At 42.0% G+C, this 23,447-nt stretch overlaps 1 protein-coding gene across 1 annotated transcript in view; it reads left to right on the top strand.

Moving 5' to 3' along the window:
* The window catches only part of LOC115789575 (mediator of RNA polymerase II transcription subunit 13-like), an 83,701-nt gene extending 65,454 nt beyond the window's left edge, over positions 1 to 18,247 (top strand). The window contains 47 exon segments of the mRNA XM_030743052.1: positions 1,632 to 1,656; positions 1,658 to 1,778; positions 2,343 to 2,381; positions 2,384 to 2,461; positions 2,464 to 2,547; positions 3,326 to 3,490; positions 3,764 to 3,786; positions 3,788 to 3,874; positions 3,876 to 3,922; positions 4,026 to 4,071; positions 4,073 to 4,131; positions 4,359 to 4,452; positions 4,455 to 4,634; positions 4,637 to 4,676; positions 4,679 to 4,728; positions 4,730 to 4,807; positions 4,809 to 4,841; positions 4,843 to 4,996; positions 4,999 to 5,020; positions 5,138 to 5,288; positions 5,290 to 5,352; positions 6,904 to 6,960; positions 6,962 to 6,983; positions 7,101 to 7,229; positions 7,422 to 7,475; positions 7,478 to 7,516; positions 7,674 to 7,757; positions 7,760 to 7,870; positions 7,873 to 7,889; positions 8,695 to 8,873; positions 9,460 to 9,682; positions 9,684 to 9,908; positions 9,910 to 10,387; positions 10,671 to 10,850; positions 10,968 to 11,197; positions 11,311 to 11,509; positions 11,637 to 11,904; positions 12,003 to 12,255; positions 12,349 to 12,537; positions 12,666 to 12,889; positions 12,991 to 13,133; positions 13,554 to 13,712; positions 14,060 to 14,224; positions 14,493 to 14,647; positions 14,985 to 15,149; positions 15,371 to 15,480; positions 17,597 to 18,247. Of these exon segments, the coding sequence (XP_030598912.1) occupies positions 1,632 to 1,656; positions 1,658 to 1,778; positions 2,343 to 2,381; positions 2,384 to 2,461; positions 2,464 to 2,547; positions 3,326 to 3,490; positions 3,764 to 3,786; positions 3,788 to 3,874; positions 3,876 to 3,922; positions 4,026 to 4,071; positions 4,073 to 4,131; positions 4,359 to 4,452; positions 4,455 to 4,634; positions 4,637 to 4,676; positions 4,679 to 4,728; positions 4,730 to 4,807; positions 4,809 to 4,841; positions 4,843 to 4,996; positions 4,999 to 5,020; positions 5,138 to 5,288; positions 5,290 to 5,352; positions 6,904 to 6,960; positions 6,962 to 6,983; positions 7,101 to 7,229; positions 7,422 to 7,475; positions 7,478 to 7,516; positions 7,674 to 7,757; positions 7,760 to 7,870; positions 7,873 to 7,889; positions 8,695 to 8,873; positions 9,460 to 9,682; positions 9,684 to 9,908; positions 9,910 to 10,387; positions 10,671 to 10,850; positions 10,968 to 11,197; positions 11,311 to 11,509; positions 11,637 to 11,904; positions 12,003 to 12,255; positions 12,349 to 12,537; positions 12,666 to 12,889; positions 12,991 to 13,133; positions 13,554 to 13,712; positions 14,060 to 14,224; positions 14,493 to 14,647; positions 14,985 to 15,149; positions 15,371 to 15,480; positions 17,597 to 17,729 (5,830 nt within the window). The 3' untranslated portion in view covers positions 17,730 to 18,247.
* The last annotated feature ends 5,200 nt before the right edge of the window (positions 18,248 to 23,447 follow it).

Here is a 23,447-nt window from a genome sequence, read left to right as displayed (position 1 = left end):
ATAAATATGTAACTATATAAAAATGAATCATAAGCCTAGAGGGAAATAAATCAATTGCACAGCCTTATTTTGTGTGTGCAGCCAGTCAACAGCCAGTCAAACCAATTAGACAGTCAATCAGCCATAAAAAATAAAATCAAAACTTCCTAATCTCACCGACTACTGAAACTGTGTGAACAATTAACACATTCAGAATCAAAGCATGTAATAGTGGAGATGCTAAAGATCCCTCAGTGATAATTGTGGTTGTTTGTGTATGTGCATGAGTGGTATTCATGACTTGCAGCTGTTTCCCTGAACTTCCCCATGCAGCTATATATAGCTCTTCATATGGTGGGATGATGCAGTGAGGGCAAGGTTGGAGGACAGTGACATTGAAAGCATTTGACTCATGTGTTGTAGAGATGTGAATTGCAGAGATGATGAACTGTGTCTGTCTGTCTGTCTGTCTTTGTATGTGTGTGCGTGTTGTGAGGGAGACAGTGGGGCAGCGCCTGTGAGGTGTGAAGGCGACGTGGCGCCTGTGCGCCCGTTTGTCGCAGGCCCTGTGCATGCATATGTATGTGCTTTGGCTCTGCTCTTCTCCTGTGATTGTGCAGACCTGTGTTCAAACCACCTGCTGTTATGAGGGTATGCTTTTCCTCTGGGAGCATCAGGAATGTTTATGAAGCAGAAAAAATTGGCCCGCTCTGTCTCAGGGTGCATTCAGCGCCATCTGGAGGCCGTCGACTTAGACTGCGTGCTAAGCTCTGCCCAATGAGTGACTGTGGATCTGGCCATTTTATTGAATTGATGATCCATTACAACTCAAATGGAGGTCAAGCTCCCTCAGGGCAGAAGGGATATTGCATAGGCAGCAGGGTAATCGCAAGGAAGATTACAGTACCTGCTGACTTATTGTCAGTCTGATATCTATAACCAAGGTAGCAAGGAAGTTTAAAGATAAAAATATACATCAGTGAAGCTGTCGAGGTAGTTGTGATGATGTCCAGCCCGCCCACTGGTACATAGATTGTAATAAGGCCCCAGCAATTATTCCTCTGTGATTAAAAAAAAGAGCAAAATATGATGAACTATGCCCAGGCTGTGTAATAAAGCGTGCGCTGCATAATGTAAACATGCAGTCACCACGATCACCTCATAAGCAAATGAGGATTTATACCTGCAATAAGGAGCATATCTGGTAACTGATGAAGATGATCAATGAAGATAGAACTCAGGGAGGCTTTTACGAAGATCCATTTTGAGGCTGCTCTCCAAATTGCTATTTGCAGAAATGCTCTCATTTGTTGTCCCGTGACCTGAAAGACATACAGGCTCATGTTTTACTTTTTGTTTTTAGTAGATCCAATCTGTGGGTTTATTCAGTCTCAAGTAACATAATGACATAATAATTTAAATACATTATTTATGTTGTGTTGACAAATTTACATTTTTAATTAAAACGGGGTGAACGGTCATGTGTTGTCAACTAGTAATTTTTTTCCAGGCTGTGTACCTTTATTTACTCACATGTCTCTGCGGTCAGCTCACTGCACAAACACGTGCAGTGTGTGCGCCGCCACATTTCTGCTCCGCTTATGCTCATCTGTGGTTCCATCATCTAAATCTTCACTGCCGTCTCTCCCCAGTGAACACCTATCATGTTCCTTCTCCCTTCTTCCTCCATGGAGAGAGCAACGTGTGCACAAGTGTGGAGATTGCCCAGCACCAACCTGCATACCACATCACAGAACACCACATCCGCCTCGCACAGACCTCCATCACACCAGTACAGGGTAACACCACAAACCTAGTGCTTGTTTTTTTTCTAGTGCTTAAATATGTAAATCAAAGCAAAACTGCTGCAATAAATATCCAATGAAGATTTTATTATCATTATGAGAAAAAAAAATGGAAGTCTCTTGATTTTTAAAAGTTTTTATTAGAATATGTACAAGATGACAGCGGGTGTCAAGTCAGCAACAGATGGAAGAAGCATTTGGATCTTTTACACTCGAACGCTTTTGCTTTCACTTTCATGAAATCGTGTTTTTAAGAAATGAAACTGATCGCTGTTAGTAGCCCATAGAGTTGTTTCTGAATAAACAATTGTGCCCATGCTGTTTATAATAATGAAACATCACTCAGACCCAGCAGTGTGCTTCCAGTCATGTGTTTTTAGTGTGACTGCACACTGGTAATACTAAAAAAAAAAAAAAAACACATGACTGGTTATTGTTCAGATGAATGAGGCAAAATCTGTGTTGATGAACAAATGATAGTTATTTATGGTCTTGTGAGTGTGATACTGATGTGCAACCTTTTTTTTCTTTTTTGACATTATTCATTTACCTATGCAGTGATCCTGAGTCCGTACGGACTGAGCGGCACTCTTACAGGTCAGCCTACAAGATGAGTGACCCAGCAGTGCGGAAGCTGATGGAGGAGTGGAGCTACTTCTACCCCATGGTACTTCAGCAGAAGAGGGAAGTGGAGAGAAAGAAAAGAGGAAGCAGGCCAGGCCCTACGATCGCAACAGTCATGTGGCAGTGGAGGTCATCGTAGGTATGGAAAAGTAATGAGTAAAGGTGAAAAAGATGCTGGATTTAAAGTGGTGTGCAATGCAAAAAAACATGTTTAATGAATGAAAAAGAAAAACTTTTGCTGTGGAATCAGTCTGTAATGCAACCCACATTCTGCATACTGTACTACTAAAAAGCAGTACTTAGTAAAGCGGACTGCAGTTCTGTCAGAATGGAGAAGTTGCAGGAACTAGAGCAAACACTGAGGATCAACATCACATTAATTACCCTCTGGTCTCCATGTAGACTCCCAGGCAGTTTGAGCTGAGGTATTAGTGGATGAGGTGCTTAGACTGCAATGATCCTTACAGTCAGTTAGCCTATCTGAGAGCAGAAGACAGGAAATGACTGAAAAGCAGGAGAGGGGAACGCAGCACTGACAGAAAGGAAAGATAGTGAAGTCGAGGTAGAAACCCCAGGGAGTTACACTAACAGCTTTGTCTAATCAGCCTGATTCCACAGCTTTGGTTTGACCTGATTACAATTAAAACTCCTTTGCATCTAAAGAGGAAAGCCAGAAATCATATTAAAGCAGTGAGTATAAAAGGATTTTAGATATGATTATGTTTCCATGACAGGTGAGTAGAAAGTAATATATTAACAGAAAAGACCAAATATTATTCAGCCACTTTACTTATTTAAGGCCATTCATTAGCAATGTCTGGATCTGACACCCCATTTTTTCTAAAATTAATGTTTGCAGCTGCCATCCTGTTTTTTTTTTTTTCGTAACTGTCAAGCCTCTTTTCTTATATTCTCAGGTGGGGTGAGAATGACCTACCCAGCTGCTTTTGTGCTAATTGCCCAAGGAGACCTACCAGTGGAGCAGCCTCCACCTGTTCCTGCAGCTCAGGGCCTTAACAAAGAGCTGAACCACTGCAGCGTGCCACTGACACCACCAACATCACCAGAGCAGCCCTGCTCCGGTAACAAAGACACACAGACGTGCACAGCATTGTACACACAACTGAAATGTTGAAAACTAGACATTGTGAAAACAGTGTTTCACTCTCTAAACCTTCTTGCATTCAATTCTGTGACAACTCATACAAAAAAATTATATAAATAGGCACAGGTGGAGTTTAATACTTCCAGAAAATGAAAGAAGTAAAAAGGGATGAAATACACTGAATCTAAATGTTGAAAAGGTGCTCAATTCTATATTAACATCTATCCCCACCCCACAAACCATTTTTCAGCGGACAGTGGCTTCGTAACCTCGGGCCTCTAGTGTGCCCACACCAGACAGCAGCATGGGTATCACCAGCATCAGCCCAAAGCATTCTGGGAAGAAGCTGACTTGTCAGGTTGGTCCATCAGGCCTGGAGGGAGTGCTATCTCAACCAGCCTCAGCATGTGTAAGTAAATCTGGAGTTTACTTCCTGACTTTGGCTGCATTATAATTGAAGTGCAGTGATGCAGCTGAGCTGGTGCCCTCATGGATCTGTTCGTTCCCCGCAGACCGAATCAGTCAACTGAAGTAACGCCTAGAAAGGAAGTGCCAAATTGGAGTTACCACATGGGATTTCAACGATCTGGGAGCGAGAGCGCCCTGCAGCTGCTCCAGGTACTACAGGATTGTACCCAAGCTGTTCAAAATGTGTTATATTCATGTGTTCTTGTTTTCATGTTGATGCATGCTCTGATGATCTGATAAAGAATTTGGTGGTGGATTTATTATAATTATTTAAACCATAGATAGTATACAGTGTTAAAATCTGTTTAGACTCTTTGTATAATGAGATGACAGGTTTTTAGAGATTTATAAATGGATTACTATTAATTTTGTTTCAGGTTTAAGCAGCAGAAGCTGAATCTGAGCACCACATCCACTGCCAATTCCCAAACTAGTGCCAATCCCACTCAGAGGTCTGGCCCATCATTATACACTCCCCTCTCTGCCCAAACACAAAGACCAGTGACAAGACAGAAAAGGCTGACAAACAGTCCAAGAGGCCAGCTGTTATTCCCTTCCACCATCGCCTGTCTGTCACACAGGAGGCCCCTTTGGAACAGGACTCTTCAGGAGGGCCCCAGCTTGGTGGCCTTGTGGCGCTGGATCCACCCATGAGGAGTCCTTGGCCACTCTGCCAAGCTGCAAGTATTCCAAGCCCACTCCAATGGCAGAAAAGCTCCCGAGTCCCTTCTCCATTCACCAGTATCCTCCACTTCCACCCACTCTTAGCCCACATCCCCGAGTACAAGACCCAGAGGCCATGGATGGGCCTGTGGATATGCCCGTCCTGTCAAGATGGTGCTTCAGGATTGGGTGTGATTAACTAGCGAAACAGCTGTGTATTCAGCTCTGCTGAGGCAGAGGGAGACTGGGGCTGGCTGGTGGAGAGGCTTCAGGACTCCCAGGACTGATAAGACTGACTTTAGACCCTCTGAGCTCCCCACTGATAAACTAGAGGAACTGACAACAGAGACAACCATCGAGGAGCTCCGCTTAAGAGGTGGGAGAGTTACACTAGTGTTCAGTAACAAAAACCTGGGTATTTAGTGCATTTGTCAGATATATGAGAACATAAAAGAATAAACTACTGCTGCATTTGTCTTTTTGCCTCCTCCAGACTATACGCCCAGACTCAGAAGAGATTTAAAATCTCAGAGGAGAGGGTGAGGGACCACATCCAAACTTTGGGCCTGTTCCAGCAGCCAGGTGTGGAGGCACGTCGGGAAAGTGGGGATGATCCCTATGACTTTAAGGAAGGAGACACCGAAGTACCCTTTCATCTCTTCCAAGAGATTAAAGGGTCAGGGGCGAGAACCCAGTAAGAAGGCCAAGGTAGGACAACACACAGTTTAAAAATACAAATACAAACTAGTTAGGATAGTCAGGATTTAGGACAAAATGTAAAGTGGCTATAATCAATATTTATGTGTTAATTATGGATTGCATGTTGTATGCGAGGAGGTCATGCATAGTAGCTTTGCTGTTTAATTAGTTGTACAGTTGCCATCAGTCATGTTGCAGCAGGCATTTGTTTACAGTAAAAAGAAAAAAAGCTCTCTCACTGCCTTACCTGTCCCGCCACCCAAACAGCAAACCAAAGTAGTAGCTAGGGCAGGGGTGTCAAGTATGGCCCAGGGGTCAGAACAGACCATTAAAGGGTCCCCCTTTGCAAAATGTGACAATTGCAAAGAAGTAAGGTGGAAAAATGGACTTTATACTGAATGTTGTCCTTAAGAATGGATCATATCACGAGTCCAAACTGAGGGTGCAGAGGTTTGAATCATCATCATTGTTACAGCCTCATACTAACAAAGACATCAGCCCTGCCCTGACATACTACACCAAAATAAGTAATAGACACACAAAAAACAAAAAAAATAAAGTGACTTTTCACCATAAATGACTCAGTAGGGAATTTCCTATTTAGTCAGTATGGGTCTACTGTAAAAATACAGAAAATTTCAGTTTTTTAAATTCTTATACTGTAGCTCCCCAGCCCTCCTGATTTACTTTATAACAGGTCTGGGTGATGAATTTAGACTGGCCAAATGTGGAAACACTGAGGCCTATTAAAATTTTTAACACATCTCAGGATGTTCATGTCAGTTTTAGAAAATGAGTTCATGAAATGTGAACATTTTCAGAATGTACATCTTTACATACAAAAAAATTAAATGTTTTCTTTATAGGTTATTAGCAGTCTGGCCCACTTAAGCTCAAATGTAACTCTATGTGGCCCATGTACTAAATGAGTTTGTCACCCCCAAGCTAGGGGGTAAACATAGCAGAGCATTTAGCAGCTAAAGACCCAGATAAGTCCCCCTACTGGGGGGACTTATCTGGGTGGATTCTGCTCAGTCTGAGCGCTCAAAGCGCTTTCTACTACGTGCCTCATCCACCCATTCACACACATTTATACAAGTGCTTTTTCTAAGCCTAAGTGCCTACCTAACATTCACACCAAACACTCTGATGGATACATCGGTGCAACTTGGGGTTTAGTATCGTGGCCAAGGATACTTCGACATACAGAATAGGGTAGCCAGGTATCGAAGGGCCAACCTTCCAGTTGGTAGACGACCCGCTCTACCTCTTGAGCCACAGCTGCACCTTAAAAACATGGAAAAACCTAAATGGAAAGTGAACAGTAAACTGAAACTCATCTGCTTGTCAGAGGCATACCAAAATATGTTAATACTGCTAATGGGCAAATGCTAATGCTTTGTGTTCCATGGCACTAAATGTGGCATTTTCTTAACATATGATATTTTGCAGCACAAAACATGCATCATAATGATAAAGGGAGGCTCTCGACCTATTTTATTGAAACTGCACTGAACCTAACCTGCGGATGTTCTCATTTGGTTCTAATTTATCCACTAGGGAGAAGAAATCACCAGCAATGGCGCATTACCTGATGGAAAAGATGCTATGTCCATTTTTTAACTCAGCTCCAAAATCAGGTGGGGGACATAGCCACAAACATAAACATTATATACACATTCTACAGTACACCCATTTGCAATTCATGCCACTCGTGAGTGTTTTGCTCAGTTTAACGCTGTTTTCTGTTGTTTTAGATGAATCAGGTCAGGATGATGGGGCTGCAAAAACCAATCCCTCTCTGACCAGAGAAAAAGATCTAGTGGTCAACATCTCTGATCTTGACAACATATTTGATGAAGATGAGGAAGAGCTGGGGGTAAGCTGTAGTGTTTTATGTCTATTCTTGCATGTAACAATGTTAACAGCGTAAGACACTTTATATTGCTAGTCTTTCAATTTTTAGTTAAGTGCTTAAAACAAATTAGCACATGAGAAAAGTGACTATTTTATTTCGTGCTTTGCCCTTCTGAAACACAAGTATTGTAGTAATATGGCTCCCCTGTACTACTTTTTAGACCGTTTACCCAACCAGCACTCAACCAAGATACCAGTGTCAACAGAAGATCGCCCTCTGGAAAAGAAGGAAGAGTTGCAGTACCTTATCCATCAAGTGAGTCACTCTGATGGGTATCTAGTTTAAAATCTCAATAGTTCCTTAAATAGTATCTGTGGCAATAACTTTTGGTGTCATATATTCTTAATTCCACTGATTATCTATATACCTCCCCCTGCTCTCTGTGTCTCTGTCCATTTCTGTCTCCCTTCAGCAGTAGCAGATCTCCAGCGGATGTTTCCCACACCACCTTCTCTGGAGCAGCACCCAGCCTGCTCTCCCATCATGACCTATCGTGACACCCGAGTCAAGAGCCCCCTGCGCCCAGTGGACCAGCTGACCACCTTCCTTCAATAGGCTCCACCCAGCTTACCGAACACAGGATGGAGGTAGAGGATGACATTGCTAGTCCAGGCAAGAAGACATCAAGGTGAGGAAGCAACAAATATTGTTAGAACAGCTGCAATATTAGAACAAAGATTGAAAAGTAGATTTGAGTGAATATGACTTCGTGATGGGTTGACATACATAGCGAAATAAGCATCAAAAGATTGTTATAATCTTGCATTTCATGATGTTATTGGCAAGGTTAAAATGTAGTGAAAGTTTAAACATAATATGTATAATTCAAATAGAATATCTGCTTTTAGTAATTACTTAAAACCTTAATTACAGCAGTCCCTAATACAAACAGAATACTTTTAATCACTGGGATGGAAAAATCTTACTAACATATTGGTTACGCAGACAAAGCCGAACAAAGGTTACCGTTGTGTTTGACAGAGATCCCTTGCTGCACAAAACAGATATTAAAAATGAACATGGGTACTTTAGTTGATCTCACTAAGCTGTAAATATTGCTGTAAATATTCATCAGAGGACTACACGCAGGAGATGTTCGCTGAAAACTGCAGTTCATTGCTCTTTAAGAAATTATCTTTTTCAAGAATATTAACATATAGATTCATGGCTGTAAGCCCCTTCCCCCTGTGACCCTGAACTGGTTAAGCACAAGAGGATGGATGGATTTATTTGCGAAGGGATTAGAAAGAGGGTCTGAAAGTGGAATCACTTTGCAAGCCTGATTTTTAAATAACCGTTCTAATTGCACCTACAGTAGATAGATTTTTGTATTGACAGATTTTTTCCCCTCATCATCTACTCTTTTACCTCTTTCTCAGTGTAATGAGACATTTATGCTCCTAAATAACACATTTATGTCTCTCTTTGTCCAGCCACTGATAGGCTCCTCCATGTTTGCTCCACTATCCTGCCTACCCAGCCAGAATCTTCCACCACTCAAGATTCCTGAACAGTGTTATTACCGTCCTTCCTGGTCCCTTTTGCCCAAGATGGAACATTTCCCCACGGTCATGCAGCCCCAGAATTCTGCTTTCACCAAGGATGGATACACGTGAGTAATCAGCTATCACAACCTGTTGTGACTAAGGAGTCATAAAGCTTTTATCATACTTATACTTACTGTAAATTACTGTGTTTAAAAATAGTTAAAACTTACAAAATTAACTACAACTATCATCAGAATTCAAAGATAGAACTACTTTGACTTGATACAAGATGCTACCTGTCACTGTAACTTTTATTTACCCAGCCTGGTCATTATGAACAGTGATGGCTAGGCAAAAAAAAAAAAACATGGGGAAAGTGGGTAGTTTGAAAAAGCTGGTTAAACATAGCTCACATCCAAAACATCTCAATGCACTGATCAGTGAAATGCTGCCTCCTGGTGGTAAAAACTTTAGTCCAACAAGGATCATTTTTTTTAAGAGCATACAGTTTATGAAAGGCTGACATGTGAGTGCTTTTTAGCCTCACTACAAAGAGTGCAACGCTCCAAGAATGGGATCAGTTTGTTCAGCGGAATTTCCTTTGTTTTTGGTGTAAGGAACTGCGTGACCTTTAAGAGCTGCTCCCCAGACAGAAACACTAATCTTGTTTGTCTCTCTATTTGTTCTTGTTTCATCTATTTCTATTTCCAGAAACATTCCTAGTGTTCCCCTCACAGACCAGGACTATGGGCAGATAAGCGGTGCTACTGCCTCTACCAGTACCACTACTGGCATCCTCCCATCCCCTGCCACCCCACGCTTCTCTGTGCCTACCCCAAGAACTCCACGTACACCACGGGGTATCAACACTGCAAGTTCTGGACAGGGTTCAGTGAAGCAGGATGGTACTGAGCTTAGCTCACCTGTTTCTACCCCCCTCTACAAGCCTGCCTCTCAGCTCTGTAGAGCCCTTAGCTCGACCAGGCCCTGCTCTGCCTGAGGCCCACAGCCTGTACACGATCCTCCTGCTCTCAGACTCTGTTCTCAGTGTCTTTAAGGATCGCAACTTTGACAGCTGCTGTATCTGTGCCTGCAACATGAATGTCAAAGGAGCAGATGTGGGGGTTTATATCCCAGATTCCACTTGCGAAGATCAGTACCCGCTGCATGTGTGGCTTCAGCGCCATTGTGAACAGGCGACTGGCCCTTGGGACAGGCCTCTTCCTGGAGGATGAGCTCGATATTTTTGGTCGAACTTCTGAGGTAGGTCGAGCAGCTGAGAGAAGGTTAGCACTTTCCAGGCGGGACCCAACTATGGGAGATTCCAAGGCCAAGCGACCGCAGGATGCAGCGCCTGCCTCTCCGGCAGTCATGATCCTTTTACAGGAACAGTGTTCCCATCCCATTTCGTCTCTGGCTTCACTTCATCTCCCCCTGAGCTGTTCCTGCCATGGCCGCAAAGGTGCGCTCCTCCAAAGCTGGATGTCTGAAAAGCAGTGGGCAGATGGGAGTGATGCCTGTACGGCCTGTTACAACGCTTTGGAGCAGGGTCTGCAGTATGTGGATAACCCTACAGGAGGGAAAGTAGATCTAGCTGTTGTCAGAAGTACTGCTCTCCACTCCTGGCCTCACACTAATGGTAAGAATTGTGATGTAGCTGCTAAATAGAGGCACAGGAGAACTAACTTGTGATAAAACCCCTTAAATGAAGAATCACTTTTTTAGATTTTTGCTGAGAAGATTATTTATTATGCATGCGTGGCTGCTTTTGCGTGTGAACTATGATGTAGTTTGTATTTCTGTATGTATTTATTTGTTTCTTTGGTGTTCAAAATCTTGTTAACATGTGTGCATCTGTACACTTTTGTTTGTGTGTATGTGTGTGTGTGTGTATGTGCGTGTGTCTCTGGCAATCTCCAAAGTGGTGGATATGAGCATGTTGTCGTCACAGGATATGGTGCGTATGCTGCTGTCTTTGCAGCCTTTCCTGCAGGATGCCATCCAGAAAAAGAGAACAGGACGGACTTGGGAAAACATCCAGCACGTACAGGGTCCACTCACCTGGCAGCAGTTTCATAAGATGGCTGGGAGAGGTTCCTATGGTGAGTCAGTACATTCTTTGTTTTTATGTAAGCAACTGGCACTTGTGTTAGAATTTACCTGTATGTTTTGTGTCATAATATATACATTTAAGATGTCACAATGTTTACTTTTCTAAGGTTCGGAGGAGTCACCAGAGCCCCTGCCCATTCCTACGGTACTACTGGGTTATGACCGGGAGCGGGACTTCTTGGCATTGTCCCCGTTGGCGTTGCCTTTCTGGGAGAAGTTGCTGCTGGAACCTTATGGGGGGCAGCGGGACGTGGCCTATGTGGTGGTTTGTCCCAACAGTCCCACACTCTTAAAAGCTGCCCGGTCCTTTTTTCAGGAGCTCAGTGCTGTTTATGAGGTAGGAGATTGAACTCCAAATAGGAAGCATGGTCAGATTTAAAATCATTTGTATATATTTTGGGAGTTTTAGTGTCATTTTCTTTTCTAATGAGAGAATAACTCCATTTCCAGACATGCCGCCTTGGAAAGCATCGTCCTTTGGCTAAGGTGTCCAGGGATGGCATTGTGCATGTGGGAGAAGAAGTGGAGAAAGAAAAGTTGGACGAGATGGATGTGGACCAATGGTTGACTGGACCCTGGGTTGGACAGCAGCACACTGACAACCTCAACAAACTTAAACTCTATGCTTATGCCTGCAAGCAGCAGCTTGGTGAGAATAACTTAACACACTAAAGTAATTTAATCCTACTAGTGCCTTCTGTTCTTTCTATTAAATCTGTTAAATTCTTTATCCTCGGTGTATGAAGATTAACATTTCTTCTTCTTCTTTCTTTCAGGTCCCCAGCTCTCGGCCCTGCCATTGGACAGCAGTCTTCTGTTGCCTCCTAAAGCCCAACCGCCTGCAAACAACACATCATCAGCTCAGCCTGCTTCTTCCGGTCAAGAAGGAGAACAAACTACAGGTGCTGCCAGTTCAGCAAACGCTTCAGCCCCAACTGGAGCAACCTCAGGCCAAACAGAAGAGACCCAAGGAGGAGCCAGTGACTCTAAAGGGCCTCCTAGTTCCACACCACCAGCCAACACACCAGCAGAAAACCCTGAACTGTAAGATTAAAAACAATTTTAACATCTCAGATGCTGCTCCAGTGCAGTTATATTACAATTTCTTTTCTTTCTTTCTTTTTTTTTTTACTCTTTTTCAGCTCATCTGAGCAGTCTAGAATTGGCATCCCCACTGTGGCTGACTCAATGGACAGCCATGCCAACCCACCAGCTATTGTTATTTACATAGTGGATGCTTTTCTAAGCTCAAGTGGCGTGAGAAACGATGGGGGAGAGGAGGAAGAAGGTGACGAGGTAGAGTCAAGTAGCATTTGGCTACTAGGGCTTCTTCGCTGCTACACAGAGATGCTGCAGACATTGCCTGAAACAATGAGACCTGCACTGGTGCTACAGGTAGAAAAAATACTTTGTGTTTCACGGGGCAGGAAACAGAATTTCACTTTTGAACACCATCCTTATCATTTCTTTTTGTCCTTTGTAATCTAGGTGGTGGCGTGCCAGTATCTCCTTCAGCCAGCTAGTGGAGAGAGCCATTTGTATCTGCAACACCTGCGCTCGCTGGCCTTCTCTTGTTACTCTCAGTGCAGACGTCTACTACCCCAGCAAACGCATATCAAGTCCCTGACTGGATTTGGCCCAGTTTCCACTGTCAGTTCAGTACTTAAGAGTCCAGAGGTAACCATGACTAATCAATGATACGCTTGGATTCAGTAACTTTTATTATGTTACTACATGTAGAATAGCTGTAGTATACTCATGCAAATAATAATTCTGCTTTTTAAAATTTTCATTGCTTCATCCAGCATCCCAACCCACTGCAGCTGTACACTCCACCCTTTATCCTCGGTCCGAGCCGTCCCAAGCAGCCAGAACCAGGAGAGATATGGGCAGAGCTGCCTCCCAAATACAATGTGCTGTTTGTAGGATACTGCCTGTCGCACGACCAGCGTTGGCTGCTGGTGTCCTGCACCGACCAGCAAGGAGAGCTCTTAGAAACCTGCATTATCAACATTGATGTACCCAACAGGTGAGAAATGGTTTCCATGAAAGGGCTGTCCTTTCACAGTGTTTGTTGTGAGACGGTGATCCGATCTTTCCAACATTTCTCATGATTTCTTCTCACTTCAGAGCGCGGCGTCCTAAGGTAGCGGCTAGGAAGATGGGACTACAGAAGCTGTGGGAGTGGTGCATTGGTATCATTCAGATGACCTCCCTGCCATGGAGGATTGTTATTGGTCGATTAGGACGACTGGGCCACGGGGAGCTTAAAGGTGAGTGACCTGAGTTCTTAGGGTTTGTATTGAGGGATAATTTAGGGTATAGCCGACCATCACTCTTCATACTGTATATCTATCAATAATGTGATGTACTGAAAGGACACTGGGACTCCTGTAATTAGTGTTTGTATCTAATGAACTCTTCTTTTCACTTGGCCCATTGTATTTTATTTGCCTACCCTTTCATTGGAGAATTTCCTATTATCCACCTGTATTGATTACAGTTGTGGGCATAGACTGGTGCACATGCACGCATGCACACGCACTCAGCCAGACTTCAGTCTTGGTATCTTAATTTCCTTCCAAGAATTTTATTAAGCCATAAAATAGTTGAGTTAACTGAAAGGCATTTCACATCTTTCTCACTCTTAATACCTCTGCTTTTCTTGCTACATCTCTGTTTCTCTCTACTAGATTGGAGCTCACTCCTTGGGGAATACTCCCTCCATTCGATAAGACGCCAGCTGAGGGAGGCATGTCGCATGTGTGGGATCTCAGCCGCTGACTCTCCAGCAATCCTCAGCGCCTGCCTGGTAGCCATGGAGCCACAGGGCTCCTTCGTGGTCATGCCTGGTAAGTAGCTTATCTGCTTTGGCAGTTAAAATTTAATAAATTGTGAGTTTGGCGATGATGTTTATGGTTCTGGCACTAATAATATCAGATACCTGGGTGCATAGACATCATATTGTGTATATTTGCATTGAGAAAACAGTCCGAGTAACAAAAAATAAAAGCACAGATTAATAACAGAAATGTTTTGCACCTATGTGCAGATTAGAAAAACTGCAAATCAAACACAGAATTTGCAGGTATTCGGTTGATAGTAAATAATGTGGTGAACATATCAATAGCTAATAAATGCAGCACATAATATAAATAAACCCTTCACCTTTTCTGTGGTTCTGTTCATGTGTGTCCAGATGCAGTTACCATGGGCTCTGTGTTTGGCCGCAGCACTGCTTCGAACTTGCAGACCTCGCAGCTGAACACACCTCAGGATGCTTCCTGTACACATATTCTCGTCTTCCCAACTTCTGCAACTACCCAGTTCGCGGCCAGCTCCTACCCTACAGAAGACAATAACGGTAAAGCCTTGCAGGATAGCAGTTATCCTATTATTATTTATCTATTAGTTAGTAGTAGATCTTGAACAGTTGTATAAAAGTTTTTTTTTGCGCCAACAGGTGGTGAACTTGTGCTTCAAAAGTCACTTTAAAAATAGCTTTCAGATATGTGCTACTGTGTGCTTTTTAAATTAAAGATGCATCCTTTCTGTAGGCATTTAATGGCCTTGTTGATGAATGAAGTATGCAGTCATTGTCCTGACATCCTGTTCTCGGTTTCTCTCCTCAGATGACATGTTTGATCTTCCCTTTCCTGATGAACTGGAGACTGACATTGACCACGACATGATGCTGAACCTTCACTCTTCGCCCAACACCTCTCCTGTGCCCTCGCCTGGGTCTCCGTCTGGGATGGGAATGGGATCCCATTTCCAGCACACGAGGGTGAGTCAGGTTCAGTGGAAAGAAATGCAGTGGCTTGAAACAAATGACACCCTGTAACAAAGAAGAAGAGCTGCCTGACCTTAAAGTTCGAGTGTGATATATTTTTAAATGTAAATGAGCTGTGTTTACACATAACCATTTCATTTCTGCTGAAAAATGAAAAGTTGCCTTTGATAAAATGCTAACATGCGCAATTTTGTTTAAGGAAGACAGCCTACAGCTGCCAGTGCAAATGCTCAGAAATATAGCCTGCTGACAGATAAATAAATTATACAGGCCATGACCCAGGATTACGATGAAGGTAATATTTATTTGCTGGCCTTCTCTCTGTCTGCAGAGCCAGGGAGAGCGCTTAGTGTCCAGGGACAATCCCCCAGAGGAGCTAAAGCAGCAACCGTTGGCTCTGGGCTACTATGTCTCCACTGCACAAGCAAACGGGCTTCCTCACTGGTTCTGGGCCTCCTGCCCGCAGGCTGAGACCCAGTGTCCGCTTTTCCTCAAGGTATTCACAACACTGCATGTGTGGGTGAGAATGAATGTAAACCTTTTGGGACTGGCACTCCAGTCCCAAAAGGTTTACATTCATTCACTCACAGGGACAGAAACTGAGATTTATTGATTAGGTCAAAAAGTTGTTTATATATTATTCGGTTAAACTTCAAAAAGGCATACAGCTTCTCATTATAGCAGAGCTTTAAACTGCATTATGTTTCTTGTGTGCAGGCCTCTCTCCACCACCACATCTCCATAGCACAGTCAGATGAGATTGTTACTGACAAGACTAAGAGAACCCCTCATCCCTTAGACTCAAAGACCACCTCTGACGTGCTCAGGTAACTTCATTATGTGCATCAAATGCTAATGAAATCAACAACTCTACTAAATTCATACTGAGTATGAGAAGTTCATATTAGTGCGCACAATTAAGAGTAAAGAAATAGAGTTGGAATAAATGCATAAACCCTTAGAATCTAAAGCATGCTAATATTTATTGAAAAGTTCACATTCATAGTTTTTGGCAGACATTTGTGTGTTTTTGTCAGCATAATAGGTTGATATCACAGTGAAGGATGAGTTCAGACATACAGTGGTATGAAAAAGTTTGGGCACCCCTGATAATTTTCATGATTTTCCTTTATAAATCATTGGTTGTTCGGATCAGAAATTCCAGTTAAATATATCATATAGCAGACAAACACAGTGATATTTGAGAAGTGAAATTAAGTTTATAGGATTTACAGAAAGTGTGCAATAATTATTTAAACAAAATTAGGCAGGTGCATAAGTTTGGGCACCCTTGTCGTTTTATTGATTTGAATATCTTTAGCACTAATTATTGGAACACAAAATTTGTTTTGTAAGCTCATTGACCCTTGACCTACATACACAGATGAATCCAATTATGAGAAAGGGTTAAGGTGGCCAACTGCAAGTGTTTATCCTCTTTGCATCTTCTCTGAAGAGTGGCAACATGGGAGCCTCAAAACAACTCTTAAATGACCTGAAAACAAAGATTGTTCAACATCACGGTTTAGGGGAAGGATCCAAAAAGCTCTCTCAGAGACTTCAGCTGTCAGTTTCCACTGTGAGGAACGTAGTGAGGAAAATGAAGACCACAGGCACAGTTCTAGTTAAGGCCTGAAGTGGCAGGCCAAGAAAAATCTCAGGTAGGCAGAGGCGAAGGATGGTGAGAACAGTCATAGTCAACCCACAGAGCAGCTCCAAAGACCTACAACATCATCTTGCTGCAGATGGTGTCACTGTGAATTGTTCAACTATTCAGTGCACTTTGCACAAGGAGAGGCTGTATGGGAGAGTAATGCAGAAGAAGCCTTTTCTGTGAACACGCCACAAGCAGAGTCGCTTGAGGTACGCTAAAGCACATTTGGACAAGCCAGTTTCATTTTGGAATAAGGTGCTGTGGACTGATGAAACTAAAATTGAGTTATTTGGACATAAGGGGTGGTATGCATGGCGGAAAAAGAACACAGTATTCCAAGACAAACACTTGGTACCCACAGTAAAATTTGGTGGTGGTTCCATCATGCTGTGGGGCTGTGTGGCCAGTGCAGGTACTGGGAATCTTGTTAAAGTTGAGGGTCGCATGGATTCCAGTCAATATCAGCAGATTCTTGAGAACGATGTTCAAGAATCAGTGACAAAGTTGAAGTTGCGCCAGTGCCGGATACTTCAACAAGTCAACGATCCTAAACACTGCTCAAAATCTACTAAGGCATTCATGCAGAGGAACAAGTACAACGTTCTGGAACAGCCATCTCAGTCCCCAGACCTGAATATTACTGAAAGCGGACTGTCCGTGCTCAGAAACCATCAAACCTGACTGAACTGGAGATGTTTTGTAAAGAAGAACGGTCCAAAATACCTTCAACCAGAATCCAGACTCTCATTGGAAGCATTTAGAGGCTGTTATTTCTGCAAAAGGAGGATTTACAAAATATTGATGTAGTTTTTCTGTTGGGGTGCCCAAACTTATACACCTGCCTAATTTTGTTTAAATAATTATTGCACACTTTCTGTAAATCCTATAAACTTCATTTCACTTCTCAAATATCACTGTGTTCGGGGGCGCTGCTGAGCGGGGGGATGCTGCTGAGCAGTAGCTCCTGCCAATTTTGGTCAAAATTGTTATTCAGCTGTGCTTTTTACTTGTAAACCAAGTGTTTTCCCTTACACTTTTGCACCGTGGGCCTGTGTATATACTTTTGCACCACCTTGAAATGTCAGGAAGGGGAAAATCTCGTACTATTCAGACACACCTAAAGCTGAGCTCACAGGCCTCGGCTTCTGTGCCGCTAGCTCCGGATGTCGAACACAACTTTTTCATATCACTGTAGGTGTGGTCTTATAGATATATCAGTAGTTAAAGGTTTCCACTTTAACAATTTTGACTCAGTGCTGTTGTTAAATTTGTGGATTTTTAACTCACAGGTTTGTGTTGGAGCAGTACAATGCCCTCTCTTGGCTGACGTGTACCCCTGCCACTCAAGATCGCCAGTCCTGCCTGCCCGTCCACCTGGCTATACTGGTCCAGATGTACAATGCTATCTTGAACATGCTTTAGCTGTGTGAGACTTCAAGGACAGCTCTCAAGGACTGATGGTCAGCTTAATTTTGCCTTTGCCTATGCCTCTTTCCGACCACCAGGGAGCGCCAGAGCTCCTCTGTTGTTTTAGGTAGACATGGATTAATGGCCAAATAAAGGACAGGACAAGCCAGACTATCCTATGCCTGGAATGTAATGAATAAGAAGAGTGAAATGTTTTGAACAGTAACGTCACTTAACCACGACACAGTGAAACGCCAGTGCAGCGTGTACCTTCAGAAATGGTTCTCTGAACGTTTCAGTGCTTCAGAGGGGGACACAGACGGATCCATCCCAACTACACCTATCAAAAAAGCATCATATCCCACATGGGCAGCATCTCTTTGTGTATTTTGAAGCATCTGTGGATGACATTTACAGAGAAGCTCTGTATGATTCTTCTTTAGCACCCTCACTTGTCAAAAGGGACTTCTGCGCAGGGCCACGCGGCTCCACGCGACACGTTTTACAACCAGCAAAGTGACATGAGATCGCAAACACGCGTCTTTGTTACATCGAAGATGTTTTTACATTTTTTGTATAGAATTGAACTTCTTGTTGGTTGGTTGGTTTTATCTTCACTCTGAGAGGAGCAACTCCCACTTACTCCAGAGGGAGGGGGGGTATTTGATAATGGCACTTTTTCCCTCGTCCCTTCCAAAGTGTTGTAGATATGAACACAATGGAAGATATTTGTACAGTTAAGGAACACGTGTTGTTTATAATGTAAGGCAAACATTTACAAAGAATTGAGACTTATTTTTAATATTTAAAACAAGAAAATGAGAAACTTAAACAAGGCCTTTTTTTTCCCAATTGACTATTAATGTCTTGGGACCTGAAATAAAAATTTGTCATTTTAATGCAGTTGTAAAGATGCCATATTTATACAAATTATATCATGTCATAGAATTTGATATATATACATATATATGTGTACATACATAAATATATATTACCTCTTTCAAGCAGGCACTTAATGTTAAGGGGGATGGGCACAACTGTCTTCAGAAATGGACACAGTCTGAACCTTTATTAAAGATGCATTTAGTTCCTTTTTTTATTTTCTACAGATGCTGAACATTTTAACTTTTTATTTAAGTTAAATTAAAATCACACGGAGATACGGTAAACTGTATATTTATAAAGTGTTCCTGTTCTCCTAACAAAAACTTGAAATAGGCAATAAAAGACCACGGTATTGCGAGATTATGAAACATTTCCGAATGATGCTTTATTTTATTGGCTCTCCTAAATGATGTCAAGAAAAGCATTAGAAAGGCCTCCCTCAGTCTGCTCTTTGTTAGATTCCTAGCATGTTTGTATATACACTTTTCAGATGTGTTTTTTGCAGTTTCTTAAAGTTGTACATTTCATGCTGGTTGGTTTACTTTAATTTAATTCATATCAAAGTATTTTTTTTTTCCTCCTTTGAGCTTTTTTTTTTGGATATACAGTATACAGTGCAAAACTCATTTAATTACAGCCAAGAGGTTAAATTGCCAAGTAAGTATACACAAATGTACAAAGGCAAGTTTGCAAAAATTTGTTACGTCTGTCATCACTTTGAATATCAAACAGATCCACTTCGGTAGAAGAGATCTGTTACTTTTACACTCTTTTTTTTAGTAAATTATTAAAACTCTTGCAAATGAAGTTGAGTTTGGTGTATTTAATACAGAAAACTGCAAACCACAGACTGTTTGATATTTTTTCTTACTCCATTCTTGCCTCACTGTTTTGGCTTATCCACAATCTGGTAGAATGTAAATGAATTTAAAGTGCTGAATCTATGTAAAGTTGTGCTTTTACATGTTATGCTACTCTGTTTTATTCTACTGGTGACATTTTGTGAGGCTGTGTAGAAATCAACTTTCAGGAAACACAGATGTAAAATATAAAATTACACTCACCGGTTACACCTTGCTGGTGCTGGCTTGGACCCCCGTTTTGCCTTCAGAATTGCCTTAAATTCTTCATGGCATAGATTCAACAAGGTGCTGGAAACATTCCTCAGACATTTTGGTCCATATTGACATGATAGCATCACACAGTTGTTCCAGAAACCTGTTTGAGATGATTTAAGCTTTGTGACATGGAGCTTTATCCTGCTGTCACGGTGGCCAGAAAGGGATGAAGATAGTCAGCAACAATACTCAGGTAGGCTGGGGTGTACTAAGGGGTCTGACATGTGCCAAGAAAATATTCCCAACACCATTACACCACCAGCAGCAGCCTGAACCTCTGATAAAAGACATGCTGACCCTACCATTTGAATGGCACAACAGAAATTGAGATTCATCAGATCAGGCAATGTTTTTTTCAATCTTTTGTCCCATTTTGGTGAACCTGTGTGAATTTTAGCCTCAGGTTCCTATTCTTAGATGACAGGACTGATGCTCAGTGTGGGCATCTGTTACTGTAGCCCTTCTGCTTCAAGGTTGTGCATTCAGAGATGCTCTTCTGCATACCATGATTGTAATGAGTGATTATTTGAGTTACCATTGCCTTCCTATTAGCTTGCTATTCTCCTCTGACCTCTGGCGTGAACAAGGCATTTTCACCTAGAGAACTGCCGCTTGCTGGATATTTTTGAACTATTCTCTGTAAACCCTAAAGATAGTTGTGTGGAAAGCAGGTATGACCATTCCCATTCCAGACAAGAAGCAGCCAGGATGTACTTGAGAAGTAAAACAGAAGACTATATATATAGAAGATGCTTAGGTCAGAACACTCCATCGGTCATGACCCTTTCAGGCCTCCTCAATGTTTGTAAGAAATCACCAAATAGAGGAGTTAGCTCCAAAAAATCCATCATACGAATAACTTTAAAGTTTTTATCCAGAAAACTTTTATCCAGGGTGGATTGCTGTTCACATTTAATCCTTAGATGACAGTAAAGGTACTTTTGGCTGCTTCCTTATTTCGACACTTGATCTGGCAGAGATTTTATACCAGATGTCCTTCCTGACACAACCCAGCACATGAACTTGTGACCTCATGAGACTGGGTTGTGTTTTCCAGGTCTCAAACCAGGGATCTTCCATGTGGAAAGTGAATGCGTTAGCATGCGTTAACCACTACAGCACAGAGCCAACATTCACTGGATGACATTTAACAGCAGGCGTTTTGTGAAGAACGAGCAGGCAAACACAGGTAAGGTGCAGAGTCTTAATGTGTTTTGCTGCCATTTTATGTCTCAATGGTTTAATGTGAAAAAGGTCTATTTTGCATTTTTAAATAGTAACATACATTCTGTCGCCATGACTTATATTGCAGTGGCAGATCTACTGCAATAGCATCCATCCGTCCGTCCATCCATCCATCCATCCATCCATCCATCCATCCATCTTCTGCTTATCCAATTCAGGCTGGAGCCTAACCCAGCTGTCATAGGGCAAGAGGCAGGGTATGCCCTGGACATGCTGCCAAATTGTTAAAGGGGTGCAACCTGAATTCATAATGGAAAATTGAATGTTAAGGGCTGACTTACAGTTGCACTCACTGAACATACTACTAAACTATTTCCTGTGAAAAGAGAAACAGTGGGCAGTTTGCCAAAATGGCTGACGATTATGTCTGCTTCAGTTACTTCACAGAGTACTTTTATCATACTTAGTCTAATTCAAATGCACATGGGCACAGAATGCATTGCGTCCAAAAAAGGGTTGCTAAACACAGGATTCAGGATTCACAGGTTACAGTAGCTAATTGTTAAGGTAACTGTGACTCTGACTAGGATATACAATGATTTACATTTTTTTCAATGCATAAATGCTGGGAGCTGTAGGTGCGGCTAGAACAACAGCTCAAACGTGAAATGATGTGAACAGTGTGTGCACAGTAAGAGCAATCATAATTTAACAGTGCCATTTAACAAACAGTGTGACGAGTGAGATAAGCTTTTTATTACACTGCTGTCAGGAGGTGTGAATCACTGTTTTTTCAGCAACACCCAAGGATCACCTAAGGCTTTTGTCGTGACAATAAGCTTGCCGGGTTCTTTGAAAATATAACTGGTTGTGGAAATGAGTTTACACGTAACCTTTGACGAAGGTGACGCATACTGATTGGTTCATTAGAGCAAATAAAAATGATGCACATTTACTGCTGATTGACTGTCTGCCCTTCCTGTTCAACAAGATAGTCATGCTTTAGTCAAGTTAAAAAAAAATTTTTTTTTATAGTATGTATTCAGCTCACACCTGCAAGCATAATAGCTGATTAAATTCCTTTTGAAAAAATTAACATCAGTACAATTTGTTCACATTAAAAAAGTGCTTTTTTTTGCATGTACATGTCAAGTGATGTGCGTCATTGTTAAAAAACAAAAGAAAAATAAACGGACGAAGGAAATGTCACTGCACCGTGAAACGAGGTGTGCCATATTAGACTTGCTAATCCTCCTGTGAACTGCTGGAAGTTACTGTTCAAACCTGCATGTTTGATGCTTTCTTTTATAAAATTAAAGGAGTTTTACATATGGTACAAAATGTGGGCTAGCAGGAGAGTTAGCTGCCTGTAAAAGGTGTGTGTGTGTGTGTGTGTGCGTGCGTGCGTGCGTGCTGGGTGTTAAAGCTCACGAAGGACATATGAAAAACAGTAAATACATGTACATTTCCAAACAAGGATTTTTAAATTAGCTTATTGGATACACATAATGATTCTACAGGATGTCCACTTAAAGCGAGGTAAGGGCGCTGCTATTTTTGCGGGATTTACTAAGGGAGAATATGTGCAGGCAAAAGAGAAAAAGAGGCTGTGAAGGAGGTTCTATTTGACCATCAGGGTCACATGAGATTACTAAGTGAAATAACTGCATTTCAAAAGAAGCTAGAAAAGCCTAGAGGACAACAAAACTGGAAAAAAGTCTGTCTTTGAGGGACTGGGCAACTCGAGGACACGGTGAATGAAAAAGAGAAAAAGAGTGAGTAGTTGAAAAGTAAAAGCCACTGAAGAGTCACTTGTCATGGTGGGGCTGTGTAATGGCCGTGACAACTGGAGGAAGTGGACTCTTAATTGACTGCAATGTGTTTTCCACAGATGGCCTATTAGGCCATGGCCATTCACCTGTTATCTGGCTTTCCAAGTGCCTTTTTGCAGCCAAATGGCCTACACACTGGACAAAGGAGGCCAGGGTCTGGTTTGACATAACATTAGTGCTACACAATTAGAAGTCAATTACATTTTATGTCAACAGTGCACCACATGACAGGACAAGGTTGCTCAAAAAAGACCTATTCTGACTGTTATTTTATTTTTTTAAACTGAATGCTAAAAGGCACTAAAACATGTTTGGGGTATTACAATGTCTATAATACCCCAAATCAACAGATTCAACTGCATATTAAGAACAACATGCACATGGCCTTATTTACAGTAAGACTTATAGTAAGTTATAGTAGCAGATGTTCTTAAATGCACCTAAACAAGCAACCTATTTCATAATGGAAGAGCTCCAAGTTCAGAGTTCGCAAAGGTAATGTCGCTGCCTGAATCACAGTGCACTCGTTGAAAATACTACTAATGTAAGTATTCCATGTGATGAGCGAAAGATTGGGTGCACTTTAAAGTTCACCAAAATGACTGATTATTATGTCTACTTCAGTTAGTTCACAGAGCACTGTTGTTATGCTTAGTCCATCCATCCACTTTCTATCGCTTATACAATTCAGGTTCTCTGCTGCCACAGGTTGA

The sequence above is a fragment of the Archocentrus centrarchus genome, chromosome 12, assembly GCF_007364275.1.
Source record: "Archocentrus centrarchus isolate MPI-CPG fArcCen1 chromosome 12, fArcCen1, whole genome shotgun sequence".
NCBI classification, from domain to species: domain Eukaryota; kingdom Metazoa; phylum Chordata; class Actinopteri; order Cichliformes; family Cichlidae; genus Archocentrus; species Archocentrus centrarchus.
This window is presented reverse-complemented; position numbering and strand designations above follow the sequence as displayed.